Source organism: Passer montanus, unplaced genomic scaffold, assembly GCF_014805655.1.
Source record: "Passer montanus isolate IOZ18808 unplaced genomic scaffold, ASM1480565v1 scaffold97, whole genome shotgun sequence".
NCBI lineage: Eukaryota > Metazoa > Chordata > Aves > Passeriformes > Passeridae > Passer > Passer montanus.
In genome coordinates this window covers 2435333-2451810 of record NW_024375145.1, presented here as the reverse complement: position 1 = coordinate 2451810, position 16478 = coordinate 2435333, and the positions used below count along the sequence as shown (strand labels likewise).

Sequence of the window (16478 nt, the reverse complement as noted above, 5' to 3'; positions counted from 1 at the left end):
TCACCTCTGGACAGGGGCTGAGTCTCTCGGGGACAGCTGTGCACGGGTCCTCGCTCCGAGCCCCCGATTTGTGTCCCCGGGCTGTCCCCCCCTGTCCCCCCGGCTGCTGCTCCGGAGGAGCCAAGGACAGCCGGACAGCGCCGGGGCACGGCGAGCCACGTCCCCGGCTCTGCCTCGCTGGCCTGGCACTGCGCTGGCCCCAAGGTGCCCGCGCAGCGAGCGCCGCAGAGGCACGGAGCGGCATCGATCGGCTGGGCTGCGCCCGCGCCCCCCGGCCCCTCGCAGCCTGCCTGCACTGCGGGCCCGCCCTGCCCCTCTCCCAGCTCCCAAAACAGCTCCCCCGCAGCAAGCGGGGTTATTTTTCTCTCCTGCTGACGTGGGAACTAAGTTTGGCACCTTTCACAAACAGTACTGCCCTGTGGTCGCTGAAATTGACAATAAAAAAGGAGAGGTTGAGGCCTGAGATCTGAAATTAATGCAACATTAAACAGCGCTCAGAAAAGGGCTTTGCATCAGTTGCTGATTCATGCAGCTTCCCTGGGAAACGTGCATCACATCTCCTTTCCCATGTGGCCCTGGCTGATGTTTTCAAAGCAATCCACACAGGAAGCAGATGCTTAATTAAAAAAGAAATGAAGCCCTGGTTGTTTGTCCTGGGGTGAATGCTGGTACCCGCTAACAGGAGACATCTCAAGTCCATGCTATGAAACGTGAAATTTGGGCCTGTGTGGGGTGGAGCTGGGCACATGGTCTCCTTCCCTCCGAGCAGCTGCAGTTCCAGAGGCGTGGGGAACAATAACTCCAAAAGTTACGGGACACTTTGTCTCCAAGCAGCATTCATCACCGCTCACGGCTGGATCCAGGCACAGCCAGCCTGTGAGAACCTTCTGTGCTGGGAAACACTTCAGGACTACTTGGACAGTCACAGCTTGTGGCTGCTGACACGCCAAGCTCTGCCCACGAAGGGTGAAACCCCTCTCAGTGGGGCCCGTGGACCCCCTCAGCTCCACCTGCTGCAATCCAGATGATGCCTCTGGAATGACTGGGATTAAGGACCTGGAAGGGATTAAGGACCTGGAAGGGATTAAGGACCTGGAAAACTCCCACGAAGGGTGAAACCCCTCTCAGTGGGGCCCGTGGACCCCCTCAGCTCCACCTGCTGCAATCCAGATGATGCCTCTGGAATGACTGGGATTAGGGACCTGGAAAACGCTGCAGAAGCACAGCTAAGGCGTTGTGAAGGAGGAAATCCCTTCAGATTTCACAGCAGAAGAGCAGACCTTCCAAAGGGTCGGCCAGCCCCTCTGGAGCTCCTCTGCAGAGGGGCCAGGGCTCCCTGGCCGTGCTCCAGTGCCTCTGTGCTCAGGGTTTGGTGCAGGGGCCCCTCAGGACCAGCCCCAGCTCCTGTGCTGCCACGGGTGAGGCTGCAGACAGGGAGCACCCTCGCCCTCCTCTGCCCTGCCTGAGGGGTTCTGGCTCTCCCCATCACCAAGGTCAGCACACAGAGCTGCTGGGGACTCCAGAAGTCTCGTTCATCCTCGGTGCTGGTGCAGAGGCTGCTGTGGTTACAGGTCGCAGTGTCTGCGGGCTCACATTTCCTCTGGTCTCTGTCCCTCCCTGGAGCACAGGAAAACGGGTGAGAAGTCTGAAATACTTCCCTTGAGGCCTTGGCACTGCTTTACAGCATCCTCTTTGATTGCCTGCTGAAGCTTCTGGGGGCTCTGGCTCCACCACCTGAGGGTCCACAGCAGTGGGTGCAGCTCCACAGGGCCACACACATCTCTGCCAAGAGAAGAGGGAACAGCAGGAAGAGGAACTTTCCCCTGGAGTGCCGGGAGTGCTGAGGAGCCCTTGGGATGGCACAGCCCCCAGACACAGCAGGACAGGACAGTCTGAGGCGTGGCAAAACCTGCTGGGGTGCTGAGGACACCCCTGGGATGCCCCAGCTGAGAGTTTATAGGTGCATTCAAACTGTCTGGCTCCAGGCCAGCACATTCCAGGGTGGCTGGTCCAATGACACGACCGTCACTCCCAGACACCAGAGCCTGGGAACGGTGCCTTTGGCGACGAAAAGTTCATCTGTACCCCCCAGGGGAGCCCCAAGCCTCGGGGGAACCCCAGCCCCACAGGGCTGGGGGGCACCAGCCTCTGCTGAGCACCCCCAGACGCAGAGGCCCAGCCAGGGGCGCAGGGGAGGAACGGCCAGGACTGCAGAGGGCTCGCTGCAGGACGAGGCAGGAACAGAGAGCAGGAAAATTCGGGCACGGATGGGGTCTGGGGAGGCTGAGGGGCCAGGCAGGGGCAGGGCAGGGCACAGGCTCAGCCCTGCCCGTGTGGCAGTGCCCTGAATGGGGTCTGAGCTGTCTGTGCTGCCCCTGAGCCCCTCTCACAGGGTGATGTCCCCATGGTGGTGTCAGAGAGGGGAGCAGGCGGGCTGCTGGCGCTGCTGTGTCCGTGTGAGCACCCAGGGGTGTGTGCAGTGTGGGCAGCCAGCTGTGGGGAGCAGGGGGGCTGCAGGGGGCCTTCTGTGAGAAGCTGCTGGAAGCTTCTTCCCCCGTGTCCCGTGGGGCCAATGCCACTGGCTCCAGGGCCAAGGCTGAGCCCACCAGTGCCACTGGCACCTTTGGGACATCAGAGCTAAGAAGGAAGTGGATTCACGGGGGTATTGGAGAGAAGGGAGGAGTGAGAACACGTGAGAGACAGAGCCCTGCAGAGCCCCCCGGCAGTGCAGCAGGAGGGGAGGCACTCCAGGGGCTGGAGCTGAGGTGTGCCAGCCGCCTGAGGAGCTGCAGAGCAGGGCACAGCCCGCCCTGCAGTGCTGCAGGGCCCCACACCGGAGCACAGGGATGCCCCGAGGAGGCTGTGGTGCTGGTGAGCCTGCTTTGCCCACGGCAGTCTCTGCTCAGCAATCCCTGCCTGACCTCATCCCGACCCACCAGGCTGCTGCTGTGCCTCCTCTCTCCTGCCACCCGAGGAGGGAGTGGCAGAGTGGCTCTGGGGACACACGGCGCCCAGCCCCCGTGTGCAGGAGCCCTGTGATGTGTGGCTCTCTGGCCACCCCTGCCCGGGGCTGGATGCCCCATCCTGGGCAGCCTGGAGCCCGGCAGAGCAGCAGAGGAGGCAGGAGCACTGCCACAGCCCTCCCTGCTGGCCCGGGGTGCTGCCAGGCTCCTTGCAGCCCTGGGCAGCAGCTGCCTCAGCCCAGAGCCATGCTGGCACAGTGGGACAGGCCAGGGGCAGCAGCAGAGCCCCGGTGATCCTGGAGGATCCAAGGAAAGCCCCTGCTCTGCCCCTCTGACACAGCTCTGCTCCAGTCTGAGGAGTGGAGGTCCCTGGGGCTCCTCCACACCTCCCCAGAGGATGCAAAGGGGCCAGGCCAGGCTGGCACTGCCTTTTCCAGGAGGAAGGCATGCTGTCCTTCCTGCTGTCCCGTGAGCCATCCCCATGATGCAGGAGTGGAGAAACACCACTGGACAGCACCTGCAGGCCACCCCACAGAAGGTTTTTATTGAGGAGAATGCATCCACGGAAGGGAAGGGAAGGGAAGGGAAGGTTAATAATTTTGGGGAAATGACAATCCTATGTATGCTTGTTCCAGGAAAATAAATGAGTATGTCTGTGAAATATATACTCTAAACAGGAGCCCTTCCTGTGCTGCACAGTATTCCAGAGGAGATGTCCCCTCATGCATCTAAGCAAATAAAGAAAGGCAGGTTGTTAAAGCTCCACTGCTATTTGGGATTTGCTCAACTGGTTTTGGCAGCACCATGGCCAAACAGCTGTGGTGCAGTGTGTGGTCACACACAGAGCACCAGCAGTGCTGGTCACACACAGAGCTGCTGCCTCCTCACTGCACTGGCACAACATCTGCAGGTCTCTGCAATCCTTTTTCACATTCCTGACCCTTCTTCCAACCCTTGTCCTTCTCTGTCTGCTCAGGCTCCTCCCAGAGGAACAGACAGCCTGTAACCATTTTTCCCCATTGCTATGGAAGCCTTGTGAAGGCTGACCTCGAGCAGAGGCTGGACAGAGGTACAGGATAAAGCAGGGATTTATTAAAAGGATCTCCTCCATGGACCCACACAAGAGCCCAGCCAGGGCTGCACCAAGGTGAACCAAAATGGCCACAAAATGAACCCAAGGTGAATCAAAATGGCACAAAATGAACCCCAGATGAACTAAAATGGCCACAAAATCAACCCAAGATGAACCAAAATGGTACAAAATGAACCCACGATTAATCCCAAATGGTCACAAAATGCAGAACCGGTCACGGGGTCTCTCACTTTCATCAGTTCTGCTCCAATTGCACATTGGAGTTAATTGTCTAATTATAACTAGGTTTTTAAGTCCCATTGTGTTTGTTTTTCTCTCTGCAGCCCATGGTGTTTGTGCTCCTGGGCTGAGATTGGGATCATTTGTCCTTGGTGTCCAGCTGGAGCAGGAATTGTTTTGTCTCCCTGCTCTGTGCACAGAGCTCACCATCCCCTAATGTGAGCCCAGACCCTGAGAAATCAGCACAGAACCTGAAAAATACAGAAGCAAAACCTGAGGCATCGCTATCATGGTTTTTTTTTAAGATCTGTGTCTAATTCAGTGTTTCTGACAGCTTTACCTTGGTATTATCTGAGCATTATGACACAGCTGCTGAGGAGTTGCTGGCACAAACATCCCAAGGACAGCTCAGGACAGTGTCCAACCCAAAGCCAAGGCCTTCTCTGCCTTGCCAGTCACTCCACACCTGAGCTCTGTGGCCTGTCCATGGGAACACCTCACAGGGGAAATGTTTCTCATCCCCCCATGATGACGAGCAGAATGGGGTGGCTCCAGTGGAACAGCTCGTGGCCAGACCTCCCCAGTGCCTGTCCTGGCAGAGCCCCCCCTGCACTGCTCCCTAGGAGCACTTTCGTGCCCTCCTTGCTCCAGGCTCTGCTCGATCCTGTGTCGTGTTTCGCTCAGCTTTGCCCCAGTGTGCTCACATGCCTCATCTCCTCCTGAGCAGTGCTCTGGAAAGCAGCCCCGAGTGCCAACAGCAGGCGAGACTGGAGGAACAGCAGGCACAAACTGCACGGTGGGACTCCTCGGTGCTCTGCCCAAGCGGGGGCTGGCAGTCTGTTCCTGCTGGCAGAGAGCAGAGGGAGCCACCAGCCAGCAAACAATGAGCTGTCCTGGGGCTGGCACGGCCAGGTGTGTGCCAGCAGGGGAGCTGTGCTGTGCTGTCCCCGGGACGCTGCTCTGGGCAGGGCAGGGCTGCCTCTGCTGCGCGGGGACAGGCTCCCCTGGCTGCCAGCAGCACTGGGATCGAGCGTCCTGGGCCTGATGGGGAGCACTGGGAACGCTGCTGCTGCCTGTGGGAGCTCTGGGAGCTCCTTTGGGGCTTTGGGAACACTGCTCCCCTCCTGCCACTGCTGGCTGGGGGAGCTTTGGGTCTTGCTCAGGCAACCCCTTGTGCGGGGACACGAGGCTTGACTCCATTTTGCTCAGAAGGCTGATTTATTATGTTACATATTATATTACATACTACACTAAAACTACACTAAAAGAACAGAGAGAGAAAGATCAGAAGGCTACAAAGAACAAGAATGGAATGGAATGGAATGGAATAGAATAGAATAGAATAGAATAGAATAGAATAGAATAGAATAGAATAGAATAGAATAGAATAGAATAGAATAGAATGCATCACAAAATCCTGTGCCTGCTCACAGCCTGGGCACAGGTGGCTGTGGTTGGTCACCAATTCAAAACAATCCACAAGGACCAGTGGAAGATGCACCTGTGGCATTCCACAGCAGCACACAGTTATTGTTTGCATTTCTTTCCTGAGGCTCTCAGCTCCTCAGGACGGGGAAAATCAGAGCAGAGGATTTTTCATAAAATAGCATGGCTACAATACACCAATAAAGACTGTCAAGGGTGGAAAGCAGCTTCAGTGAACTAATAAATCTGAAGAAATGCAAAACTGACAGGGAGCATTCTCGAGGGGAGGAGGCTCGGGGAGAAATGGCATCTAATGAGAGGAGAAGTGGGGAAAGGTCTGGGAGAAGGGCAGGGGCAAAAGGAACAGCACAAGGAAATTACAAAACTACAAATGAAACAGTAACCATACTAATGAAACAAGAACCGCCTCACAACACTGTGCCAGCTCAGCAGCCCTGCACAGGGAGCTGCTCTATGGAGCCATGCAACCTCTTTATTACAATTAAATGCCCATTTTATCTTCAATACCTACCACCAAAAGCAAACAGCAACTCAAAGGGACTGTTTAAAGCACAATCCTCACTGCAGTGGTATTTACTTTGATGCTGCAAGACTGTGTAATTACTGCTTCATTTTTTAAATTGTTAATTGTCATATTTTTCTTTATCTTTTAATAAAAAGGGTGAAATGTTGCGTTGTTTTAAGTGGTATGCTCTGTCTCACTCCTGGAAAATGTACGGATTACTCCAAGCTGTGATCCTCCCCTGAAGTCCCAGGTAGCACTAATTACATTAATTACCCACGACCTGGGCAAGCTGCAGCAGACAACACCAGAGCCTTGGTTTGATGAAATGTGTCTGTGGTCCTTGCTTTGTGTGAGGGGATGGGGACGAGGGAAGAGAGGAGAATCCTGACTCCGTGTTTCAGAGGGCTGGTTATTATATTATGATATATATTATATTAAATGCTATATTAAGACTATAGTAAAAGATCAGAGAGAGAAAGGATCCATCAGAGGGCTGGAAATGACAGGAGAGGAATGGTAACAAAAGCTGCTGACTCCCAGAGCCTGATGCAGCTGCATCTTTGGTTGGTTATTAATTAGAAACAACCAACATGCACCAATCCCAGGTGCACCTGCTGGTAAACAATGTCCAGACCACATTCCACAGCCATCAGATTGTTAATTGTTTACATTTCTTTTCTGAGGCTTCTAGCTAGGATAAGAGAAAAACCCTAGCAAAGGATTTTTCATAAGATGTCATGGCTACAGGTGTCAGTGGTGAAGGGGTTGGATACTCAGCACGCTGCAGTTGTGGAACACACTGAGCACTGGGTTTGCACAGCTGAAATGAATACTCACTGTCTCTCTCCAGTGTGTAACTTCTGATCTGTCCCCTCACGCCCGGCCGGAAGTGACGCCGTCTCCGCGCGCCAGCTCGGCGCGCATCCTGCCACGTGTTTCCGCCGCGCGTGGCCGCCAGCGGCGCCGGGGCCGGGACCGGATCGGGACCGGATCGGTGATCGGGGCCGGGACCGGGACCGGGATCAGGCCGGGATCGGAGCCGGGACCGGGACCAGGCCGGGATCGGATCGGATCGGGATCGGGATCGGTATCCAGGTGCGCCCCGCCATGTTCCGCATCGAGGGGCTGGGGCCCAAGATGGACCGGGAATGGAGCCCCAGGAGAGGCTGAGGGAGCCGGGAAGGGAATGGAGCCCAGGAGGGGCTGAGGGAGCTGGGAAGGGAATGGAGCCCAGGAGAGGCTGAGGGAGCTGGGGAGGGAATGGAGCCCAGGAGAGGCTGAGGGAGCTGGGGAGGGGCTGAGCCTGGAGCAAAGGAGGCTCAGGGGGCACCCTGTGGCTCTGCCTGACAGCAGCTCCCTGACAATGCTGCCAGATGAAGAATGGATTGCACCTGGTGGGTGAACACAATGATCATTCAGCGAAGTCGTTAGACTGTGCAAGGGCTCAATCAGAAGTACAATAAACATTAACCACGGAAAGGAATGAGAAAGTACACCCCACTGATTCCAGGCCTCAGGAATTAGTGAGCTCTGCCAGCTCTGCCAGCCTGTCTCCCAGCGAAGGAATGAGAAAGTACACCCCACTGATTCCAGGCCTCAGGAATTAGTGAGCTCTGCCAGCCTGTCTCCTAGCAGGGCACAGCAGCACCAGTTCAGAGTGCTCAGACACAGCTGGGGGCACTGGCCATGAGTGCCACAGACACCCCCGGGACAGGAGCACAGCTGTGCTGGTGGAGGCAATGTGGTGATGACTTGAGGGCAATAAATGGTCACCACAGAGCCTGTGAGCACTCCTGTACAGCAGCCTGGGAACGGGAGCCTTCTCTGTGCTCCCAGCACTGGAGAGGAGACAGCTGGGTGAGGAGTGCCTGCTGCTCACTGCTGCACTGCTGCCAGGGAGGTTTGTTCCCACTGATTTCATTCCTAACAGGCTGTGCTCCCAGGAACAGGGACAGGAGCAGAGGGAACGGCCTCAGGCTGGGCCAGGGCAGGCTCAGGGTGGGCACAGCAGGAATTTCCCCATGGAAAGGGGGCTCAGGAACTGCCCTGGCACTGCCCAGGGGGGTCTGGAGTGCCCATCCCTGCAGGTGGCACTCAGAGCCCTGGGCTGGGGACACGGGGTGGGCTGGGAGGGATTTTGCAAGCTGGATGAGTCTGAGGGAGCTGTGGCCATCAGGGAATGCTGTGCTGGGGTCACCGTGCCCAGTGACACCCCGGGACACGCCACAGCCAGGTCAGCTGAGGGACAGGTGACACCATCCTGTCCCCACGGAGTGCAGGCCCTGCCCCATCCCTGCCCCCAGTGCAGCTGTGGTGGCACTGGGAAGGCACTGGGAGCTGGTGGGATATACTGGGATTGGGCTCTGGGCCACGAAAACACCATCCTGGAGTCCTGGATCACACTCAAAGTCCTGGACAGGGCACAAGGCTGTACTGGGAGACACTGGTCCATACTGGACAGCAGAGGTTTGGCCTCTGCCAGCAGCAACAGTGACCAAATTACTGCAAAAGTAGGGAAAAAAGTATGAAAGAACAAGGGAAAACGGCAAAAACAGGGCTCAAATGTGCAAGAAGTGGTGAGAAAACCAGTGAAAATGGAGAAACTACCACAGTGAAATGGTGAAATGTGGCAGAAACCAGCAGTTTGGGCACACCCAGCACCATCCCAGTGCTCCCAGTACCATACTGGCCTGCACCACAGCTCTGCTGGCACAATCCCAGTACAAACTACCACAGTCCCACTATGTGCCCAGTGCTTCCAAGACACCACCAGCACCATGCCAGGGTACCATACTGGCCTGCACCACAGCTCTGCTGGCACAATCCCAGTACAAACTACCACAGTCCCAGTATGTGCCCAGTGCTTCCAAGATACCACCAGCACCGTGCCAGTGAGCCTCAGCTCTTCAGGCAGGATCCCAGTACGGCCCCAGTGCTCCCAGTATGCACCAGCATGACCTACAGTCACATCCAGATCCTGGAACGATCCCCAGTGCTCCCACTATGCACCAGTGCTTCCAGCAGAGAGCAGCCTCAGGCTGCAGCTCTCCCCATGCAGGCCACAGGTATATTCCCAGTGTTCCCAGTACAGCTCCCAGTATGGGTCCTGGTCCCAGCACAGGCCCCACAGCTCCCAGTGCTCCCACTGCAGGTCCCAAGGGCACTCCCAGTACAGATTTCACTGCACTCCCAGTGCTCCCAGCACAGCCCAACAAACGTTTTTTAGTTCACCCCAACGCAGTTCTGCCTTGGGCTGAGTCCCCACAGCCTCAGAATTCCCCCCAGAAGCGATGTCACCATCCTGCCATTGCCTTTATTGGTGGGTGGCGCCGGGGGTCACAAGATCAGGCCCCCCCCAGTGAACTCCATTCGCTGCCAAGAGAGGGGAGACAGCAGGGGGTGAGTGGGGGCCCAGGGGTCTGACCCGGGACCCCTGACCCTGCAGGGTGACCCCAGGACCCCTGACTCTCCAGGGTGACTGACCCCAGGACCCCTGTCCCTGCAGGGTGACCCCTGACCCTGTGGAATGTCTGACCCAGGACCCCCGACCCCGCGGGGTGTCCCCAGGACCCCTGACTCTTCAGGATGACCCCTGACCTGTGGAATGTCTGACCCAGGACCCCTGACCCCGCGGGGTGTCCCCGGGGCCCCGGCTCACCTGCGGGGGGGTGACAAAGGCCAGCCAGTCGGAAGGGCGGGTGGGCAGCAGCCCCATGGCCTGGCACTTGTAGAGGGCCAGTGCCAGCCCCAGCCCGTTGCCCACCAGGAACACCAGGCCCTGCAGGGCCCGCCGGCTGGAGCTCTCCAGGGCCTTCAGAGCTGGGGGGACACGGGAGCGGGGTGCCTGTCACTGCCCCCAGGCCCTGAGCTGGCACAGGGCTCGGGGGGTGGGCAGTGCTGGGCAGAGGGAATGATGCAGGGCTCTGGGAGACATCTGGCCATCCAGGGGTCTGTGGGACACCCAGGGGGCTGAGGGGACATCCAGGGGGGCTATGGGACACCATGGGAACTGTGGGGACACCCAGGGGACTGTGGGACACCCAAGGGGCTGAGGAGACACCCAGGGGACTGTGGGGACACCCAGGGGACTGTGGGACACCCAAGGGGCTGAGGGGACACCCAGGGGACTGTGGGGACACCCAAGGGACTGTGGGACACCCAGGGGCTCTGAGAGGACACCCGAGGAACTGAAAGACACCCAGAGAACTATGGGGACATCCAAGGGGCTGAGGCACACCCAGAGGACTGAGGGGACACCCAGGGGGCTGAGGGACATCCAGGGGGCCTGTGGGGACACCATGGGGGCTGCAGGACACCCATGGGACTGTGGGGACACCCACGGGGGCTATGGGACACCATGGAGACTGTGGGGACATCCAGGGGTCTGAGGGGACACCCAGGGGGCTGTGGGACACCCACAGGACTGCAGGGACACCACAGGGGGCTGAAGGACACCATGGGGACTGTGGGGACACTCAGGGGGCTGAGGGGACACGCAGGGAACTGAAGGACACCCAGAGAACTATGGGGACATCCAAGGGGCTGAGGGACACCCAGGGGACTGTGGGACACCCAGGGGGCTGTGGGACACCCACAGGACTGCAGGGACACCACAGGGACTGTGGGGACACTCAGGGAACTGTGGAGACACCCAGGGGGTTAAGGAACACCTAAGGGGCTGTGGGGACACCCAAGGGGCTGAGAGACACCCAGGGGGCTGAGGGACATCCAGAGAGCTGTGGCATCACCCAGGGGACTGCAGGACACCATGGGGGCTGCGTGACACCCTGGGGACTCTGGGGACATCCAGGAGGCTGTGGGACACACAGGGGAGCTGTTTGTGGGACACCATGGGGAGTATGGGACACTCAGGGAACTGTGGGGACATCCATGGGGCTGTGGGGACAGTGTGGGGACTGTGTAACACTCAGGGGGCTGTGGGACACCCAGGGGGCTGTGGGGACATCCAGGGGGCTGTGGGGACACGCAGGGGGCTGAGAGACACCATGGGGGCTGAGGGGACATCCAGAGAGCTGTGGCATCACCCAGGGGACTGCAGGACACCATGGGGGACTGTGGGACACCCAGGGGACAGCAGGACACCCAGGGGGCTGTGGGGACACCCTGGGGACTGTGGGGACACGCAGGGGGCTGTGGGACACCATGGGGGGCTGTGGGGACACCCAGGGGACTGAGGGACACCCTGGGGACTGTGGGACACCATGGGGGGCTGTGGGACACCATGGGGGGCTGTGGGGACACCCAGGGGACTGAGGGACACCCTGGGGACTGTGGGGACACCCAGGGAACTGTGGGAATACCCAGGGGACTGTGGGGACACCCAAGGGGCTGAGGGACACCCAGGGGGCTGTGGAACACTCAGGGGGCTGTGGGACACCCAGGGGGCTGTGGGGACATCCAGGGGACTGAGGGACACCCAGGGAACGGCAGGACACGCAGGGGGCTGTGGGACACGCAGGGGGCTGTGGGGACACGCAGGGGGCCGTCCCTGCGGGGCTGTCCCCCCTCCCGCAACCACCGCGCATGCGCGGCCAGGCGCGCCAGCCCCGCCCCGCGCACCTCGTACAGCCCAACACCGCTTCCCTATTGGTCGCGGTCACACAAGCCCCGCCCAGGAAGGCATGGGGGGGGCTGCGGGTGGCGCCGCCATGCTCGGAAGGTCACAGCGGGGCATCAGCGCCATTTCACCAGCGGCGCCGCCATCTTGGGTGTACCGGGAACGTGTGGGCGCGCCGCCATCTTGGGTGTACCGGGGATGGTCGCCGCCATCTTGGGTGTACCAGCACACGTGGGGCGCGCCGCCATGTTGGGTGTACGGGGGATGGTCGCCGCCATCTTGGGCGTACCAGCACACGTGTGGCACCACGGAGCTGCCATGTTGCATGTACCAGCACACGTGTAGCACCCTGGGGCCGCCGTGTTGGGTGCACCAGCACAGGTGACGCACCTAGGAGCCGCCATGGTGGGTGTCCTGCCTGGCCCGTGCCCACACCGTGTCCCTCCATCCCCGCCCCGGGGTCTCAGGAGCCAGCAGGTCCCCAGCGGTGTCCCCGTGTGTGCCCCCTCGGGAGACGCGTGGCACAGCATGGACTCGGGAGGCAGAGCGGAGGAGACAGGTCCTTTACTGGGGGCGGGGGGCCCCGGCCAGTCCAGCTGCCCGCGGGGCGCCCCCGGCTCAGCACTTGGAGTAGCGGCGCCGCACGGAGTCGCGGTAGAACTGGAAGATGGTGCCGGCGGCGCGCTGGGCCGCGGCCAGGCACTGCTGCATCTGCTCGGGGGCGAAGGGCTGGCCGTGAGGGACGCCCTGCGAGGGAGCCCCGTGGCCCAGACCCCGCCCGGCGCGTCCCTCACCTCCTCCACGGAGCAGCTGCCCTTGGTGGTGGCCGTCAGCACCTTCCTGTCGCTGCTGGCGATGGCGAAGGTGAGGACGGCGCGTGCCTCCTGCGGGGACAGGGGGTCAGCAGGGCCGGGAGGGCACGCCCAGAGCAGCCCCCTGCCCAGGCGGGGCTCACCTGCTCCTGGCGGGCCGTGGGGTCCAGCAGGATGGCGCCGTCGGGCTGCAGGGCGCAGGTGACCCCGCAGAAGAGGGCGGCCAGGGGCAGCCCCGCGTCCAGCAGCGCCATGCAGGCGGCGTTCAGGCAGCAGGACAGCAGCTGGCGGCGTCAAGGCACCCACGGCAGCAGCGGCGCCCGGCCCCCCGCCCCCCGGCCCCGCCCCACGGGGAAGGATACAGAGCCGGCGTCGCTGAGCACCTGCAGCACCAGGGAGACGGCGGTGCGCGGGTGCAGCGCGCCCAGCACGGCGGCCTCGCACGTCTGCCGCAGCAGCTGCTCCCGGCTGCGCTCCAGCACGCCTGCACAACGGCGCGCGGTCAGCCCCCGGAGCCCGCGGGGCTGCGGCAGGAGCCGCAGGCACGGCGCTCCCGCCTGCCCGGGGCTGGGCCAGCTCTGCCGCTCCCTGCGGGGCGCACGGGGACACGGCCGGGAGAGGGGAGGGGCTGGTTCTGCTCCAGCTGAGGGTTTGCCCCCAGCGAAACAGAAATGAAGGGCTGCACATGAACCACGTATCGCAGCTCTGGGGAAAGAGCCGGCTTTGGGACGGGGAGGGGATGGGCCCACCTGGCAGCCCCACCTTGGGGCGCAGCAGCACCTCCAGCGCCGCGCGGTCCGGCAGCTCCTTGCTGAGCTTGGCCTCGGCGGGGCCGTAGAGCCCGGCCAGCACCGAGGTGTCCCCTGGGCACGGAGAGCAGGGCTCACGGTCAGGGGGCCGGGAACGGCAGCCCCTGCACGCCGGGGGAAGGGTGGGAAGGAATGGGGAGCCGCGGGATGGGCTGGGAAGGAGAGTCTGGGGGGAAAGGCTGGGAAAAGGAGCCCCGGTAAGGAAAGAAGGGGAGCCCCGGACAGAGGAGCCCCGCAGACCCTGCGGGAAGGGAAGGGAAGGGAAGGGAAGGGAAGGGAAGGGAAGGGAGCCGCACAGACCCTGCAGGAAGGCGGCCGAGCCGTCGGGCCGCGAGAGCAGCCCCAGCTCGCAGGAGAAGGGCCGCAGCCGGCACTGCGCGTCCGCCGCCTCCGGCTCCACCGCCATTACCGCCGCCTCTCCGCTTCCGCCGCCGCTTCCGGGCCGCGCGGCAGCCAATCAGCGCCGGGCTTCCCGATAGCCAATCAGCGCCGGGCGTCGCGACAGCCAATCAGAGCTTGAAGAAATGCAAAACTGACAGGGAACATTCTTGAGGGGAGGAGGCTCGGGGAGAAATGGCATCTAATGAGAGGAGAAGTGAGGAAAGCTCTGGGAGAAGGGCAGGGGCAAAAGGAACAGCACAAGGAAATTACAAAATTACAAATCAAACAGTAATTACTAATAAAACAGAAACCACGCCAACAGTGACCCTTCCCTTTCACTGCTGACACACAGGACCTGCACACATGAGGGGCTGAGGGGCTCCGGGTGTGGATCCAGCTCGGGGCTGAGGGCAGTGCAAACCTCCCTGCACTCCCTCTGCTGCTGCACTGCTCCTCCGTGCCCTGGAGCCGCCTGGAAAAATCCCACCAAGAGCTCCCAGCCTCACCTTCTGCCCCTGCCAGCCCGCGCCTGCCCTTCCCCGCTCTCTGTAGCCAGGATATTTTATGAAAATCCTTTGCCAGGAGTTTTTTCCTATTCTAGCTAGAAGCCTCAGAAAAGAAATGTAAACAATTAACAATCTGATGGCTGTGGAATGTGCTCTGGACATTGTTTACCAGCAGGTGCACCTGGGATTGGTGCCTGTTGGTTGTTTCTAATTAATAACCAACCAAAGATGCAGCTGCATCAGACTCTGGGAGTCAGCAGCGTTTGTTACCATTCCTCTCCTGTCATTTCTAGCCTTCTGATGGATCCTTTCTCTCTCTGATCTTTTAGTACAGTTTTAGTGTAGCATTTTTATTATAATATATAATGTAATAAACCAGCCTTCTGAAACATGAAGTCAAGACTCTCCTCTCTTCCCTCGTCCTGGCACCCTCGAACACCACCACAGGTGTCAGTGCACATCCCAGCATCTGAGAGCTGCCCGTGAACCCGAGCAGAGGCTGCTTCCAGGGACATCTCTCTGGCCTTTGCCTTCTCCTGCCCTTCCAGGGCTCCTGGCCAATTCCCAGGCCCCTGCTGGGAAAGGCTGGGCCAGCTCAGCAGCCAGCACAGGAGCTGCCTGCGGGGCACATGGGCAGGTGGCACCCAGGGGCCGCCAGCACGGGAGGGCAATGCCAGGAGAAGGGAGAAACTGCTCCAGCTGGGCTGGGAACAGGGCAGGGAACAGCGCAGGGCAGTGGTTTTTAGTGATTTCTTATCTCTAAAATAGAGAGATGTCAGCAACAGGCTGTTCTGAAAGGGGATGGGAAGTTCTTCTGGCAAAACACAGCGATCTTTCTGTCACTTAGGATTCTCTTCCTCACAGCTTCCCACAGGATCTTTCATGGCCCGCAGGGCCAGCGGCGAGCACGATGGAACGCCCCCGGAGACGGGGGACACTGTGTCACGGAAACCGCCTTTATTTCCTCCTTGGTCTCCTCCTTCTGACCCTCAGAGGGCAACGCGATTTGCAGGCCCTCCTGCTCTGGCAGGCGGCGGGCCGGGGCGCGGAGGGGCCGGGAGCCGCCGCGTCCTCCTGCGGCCCGGCGCGGGCGCGGCGCTGGCTCGGCCTGCTCGGGCCGCCGGCGCCGCCAGGCCTCCCTGCAGCCGCGCACGGCGACGCGGACGAGGCCGTGGATCAGCGGCGCGGCGTAGTCGCCCAGGTAGCCGCGCAGCATGTGCGCGAGCTCGGCGCGGTCGGGGCCGCAGATGCACAGCGTGGCCAGCGCGATGGTCTCCACCTGCCGCGCCTCCCACCACTGCGCGCCGTAGATGGCGTCCAGGCCGCGCCGCAGCCAGGCCCGCGCGGGCTCCAGCAGCCGCTCGTGGCCCTGCAGCAGCTCTGCCCACAGCTCGGCCGGGAACTCCTCCTCGGCCGGCGGGCCCACGGGCTCCGCCGGGCACGGCGCGGTGCAGACCAGGCGGAAGCGGGCGCGGCGGGGCCAGGCGCGGGGCTCGGGCGGCGCTCCGGGCGGGCTCAGCAGGCACTGCAGGAAATCCTCGTGGTCCAGCACGGAGAAGCGGGCGCTGAACACGGGGCTGGCGCACAGCGGGCACGTGGCGCCGGCGGCCGCGTGGCGCAGCAGGCAGCCCAGGCAGAAGCGGTGGCCGCAGGGCACGGCGGCCGTGTCGCTCTGCAGGCTGTGGCACACCGGGCAGTTCCAGTCCGTCTGCGTGGCCTTGCTCACGCCCGGCGGGGCCGCGGGGACGTACAGGGACAGGAGGCTCCCCATTGCTGGGCCCGCAGCTGGACCTGGGGATCCTGAAGGTCTCTTCCAGCCGTGGCAGATCTGTGGTTCCGCAGCGCTTCCAGTGCATGTCACGCGCTGCAGGATGGAGAGAGGCCGTGGGCACTGGCTGTCCTGGGCATGCAGGGGAGGAAGAAAGGCTCCGGAGGACACCCTCCCTGCTCCCCCAGCCCCAGGCACCCTGTGAGCATTCCCACGGGCTCACCTCCAGTGCTGCAAGCGCCACGGTGCCGGCTGCCCACACCGGGCAGGGCTCGGGACATGGAGCTGCAGGACACACGGGGAGTTCCCAGTGCCAGCCCCAGCCCTCGGCCCCAGGACTCCCCAGGCCCCAGAGCCTCGCTTGGCAGCAGTCCAGGCCGGAGCCACGCTGGCCCTGC

The 16478-nt window shown here is 61.2% G+C and overlaps 2 protein-coding genes across 2 annotated transcripts; both read right to left on the bottom strand.

The window, feature by feature from the left end:
* Positions 1 to 9519: 9519 nt before the first annotated feature.
* On the bottom strand, positions 9520 to 12082 carry LOC120496172 (ER membrane protein complex subunit 4-like). Its single transcript, XM_039696354.1, has 3 exons — positions 11936 to 12082; positions 9885 to 10070; positions 9520 to 9598 (listed from the first exon to the last, which is right to left on the bottom strand). The coding sequence occupies exons 1-3, from the start codon at positions 12080 to 12082 to the stop codon at positions 9563 to 9565; spliced, it is 369 nt and encodes a 122-aa protein (XP_039552288.1). The 3' UTR covers positions 9520 to 9562.
* A 271-nt stretch (positions 12083 to 12353) lies between these two features.
* On the bottom strand, positions 12354 to 13859 carry EXOSC5 (exosome component 5). Its single transcript, XM_039696364.1, has 6 exons — positions 13726 to 13859; positions 13366 to 13479; positions 12979 to 13100; positions 12760 to 12900; positions 12599 to 12688; positions 12354 to 12515 (listed from the first exon to the last, which is right to left on the bottom strand). The coding sequence occupies exons 1-6, from the start codon at positions 13829 to 13831 to the stop codon at positions 12423 to 12425; spliced, it is 666 nt and encodes a 221-aa protein (XP_039552298.1). The 5' UTR covers positions 13832 to 13859; the 3' UTR covers positions 12354 to 12422.
* Positions 13860 to 16478: the final 2619 nt, after the last annotated feature.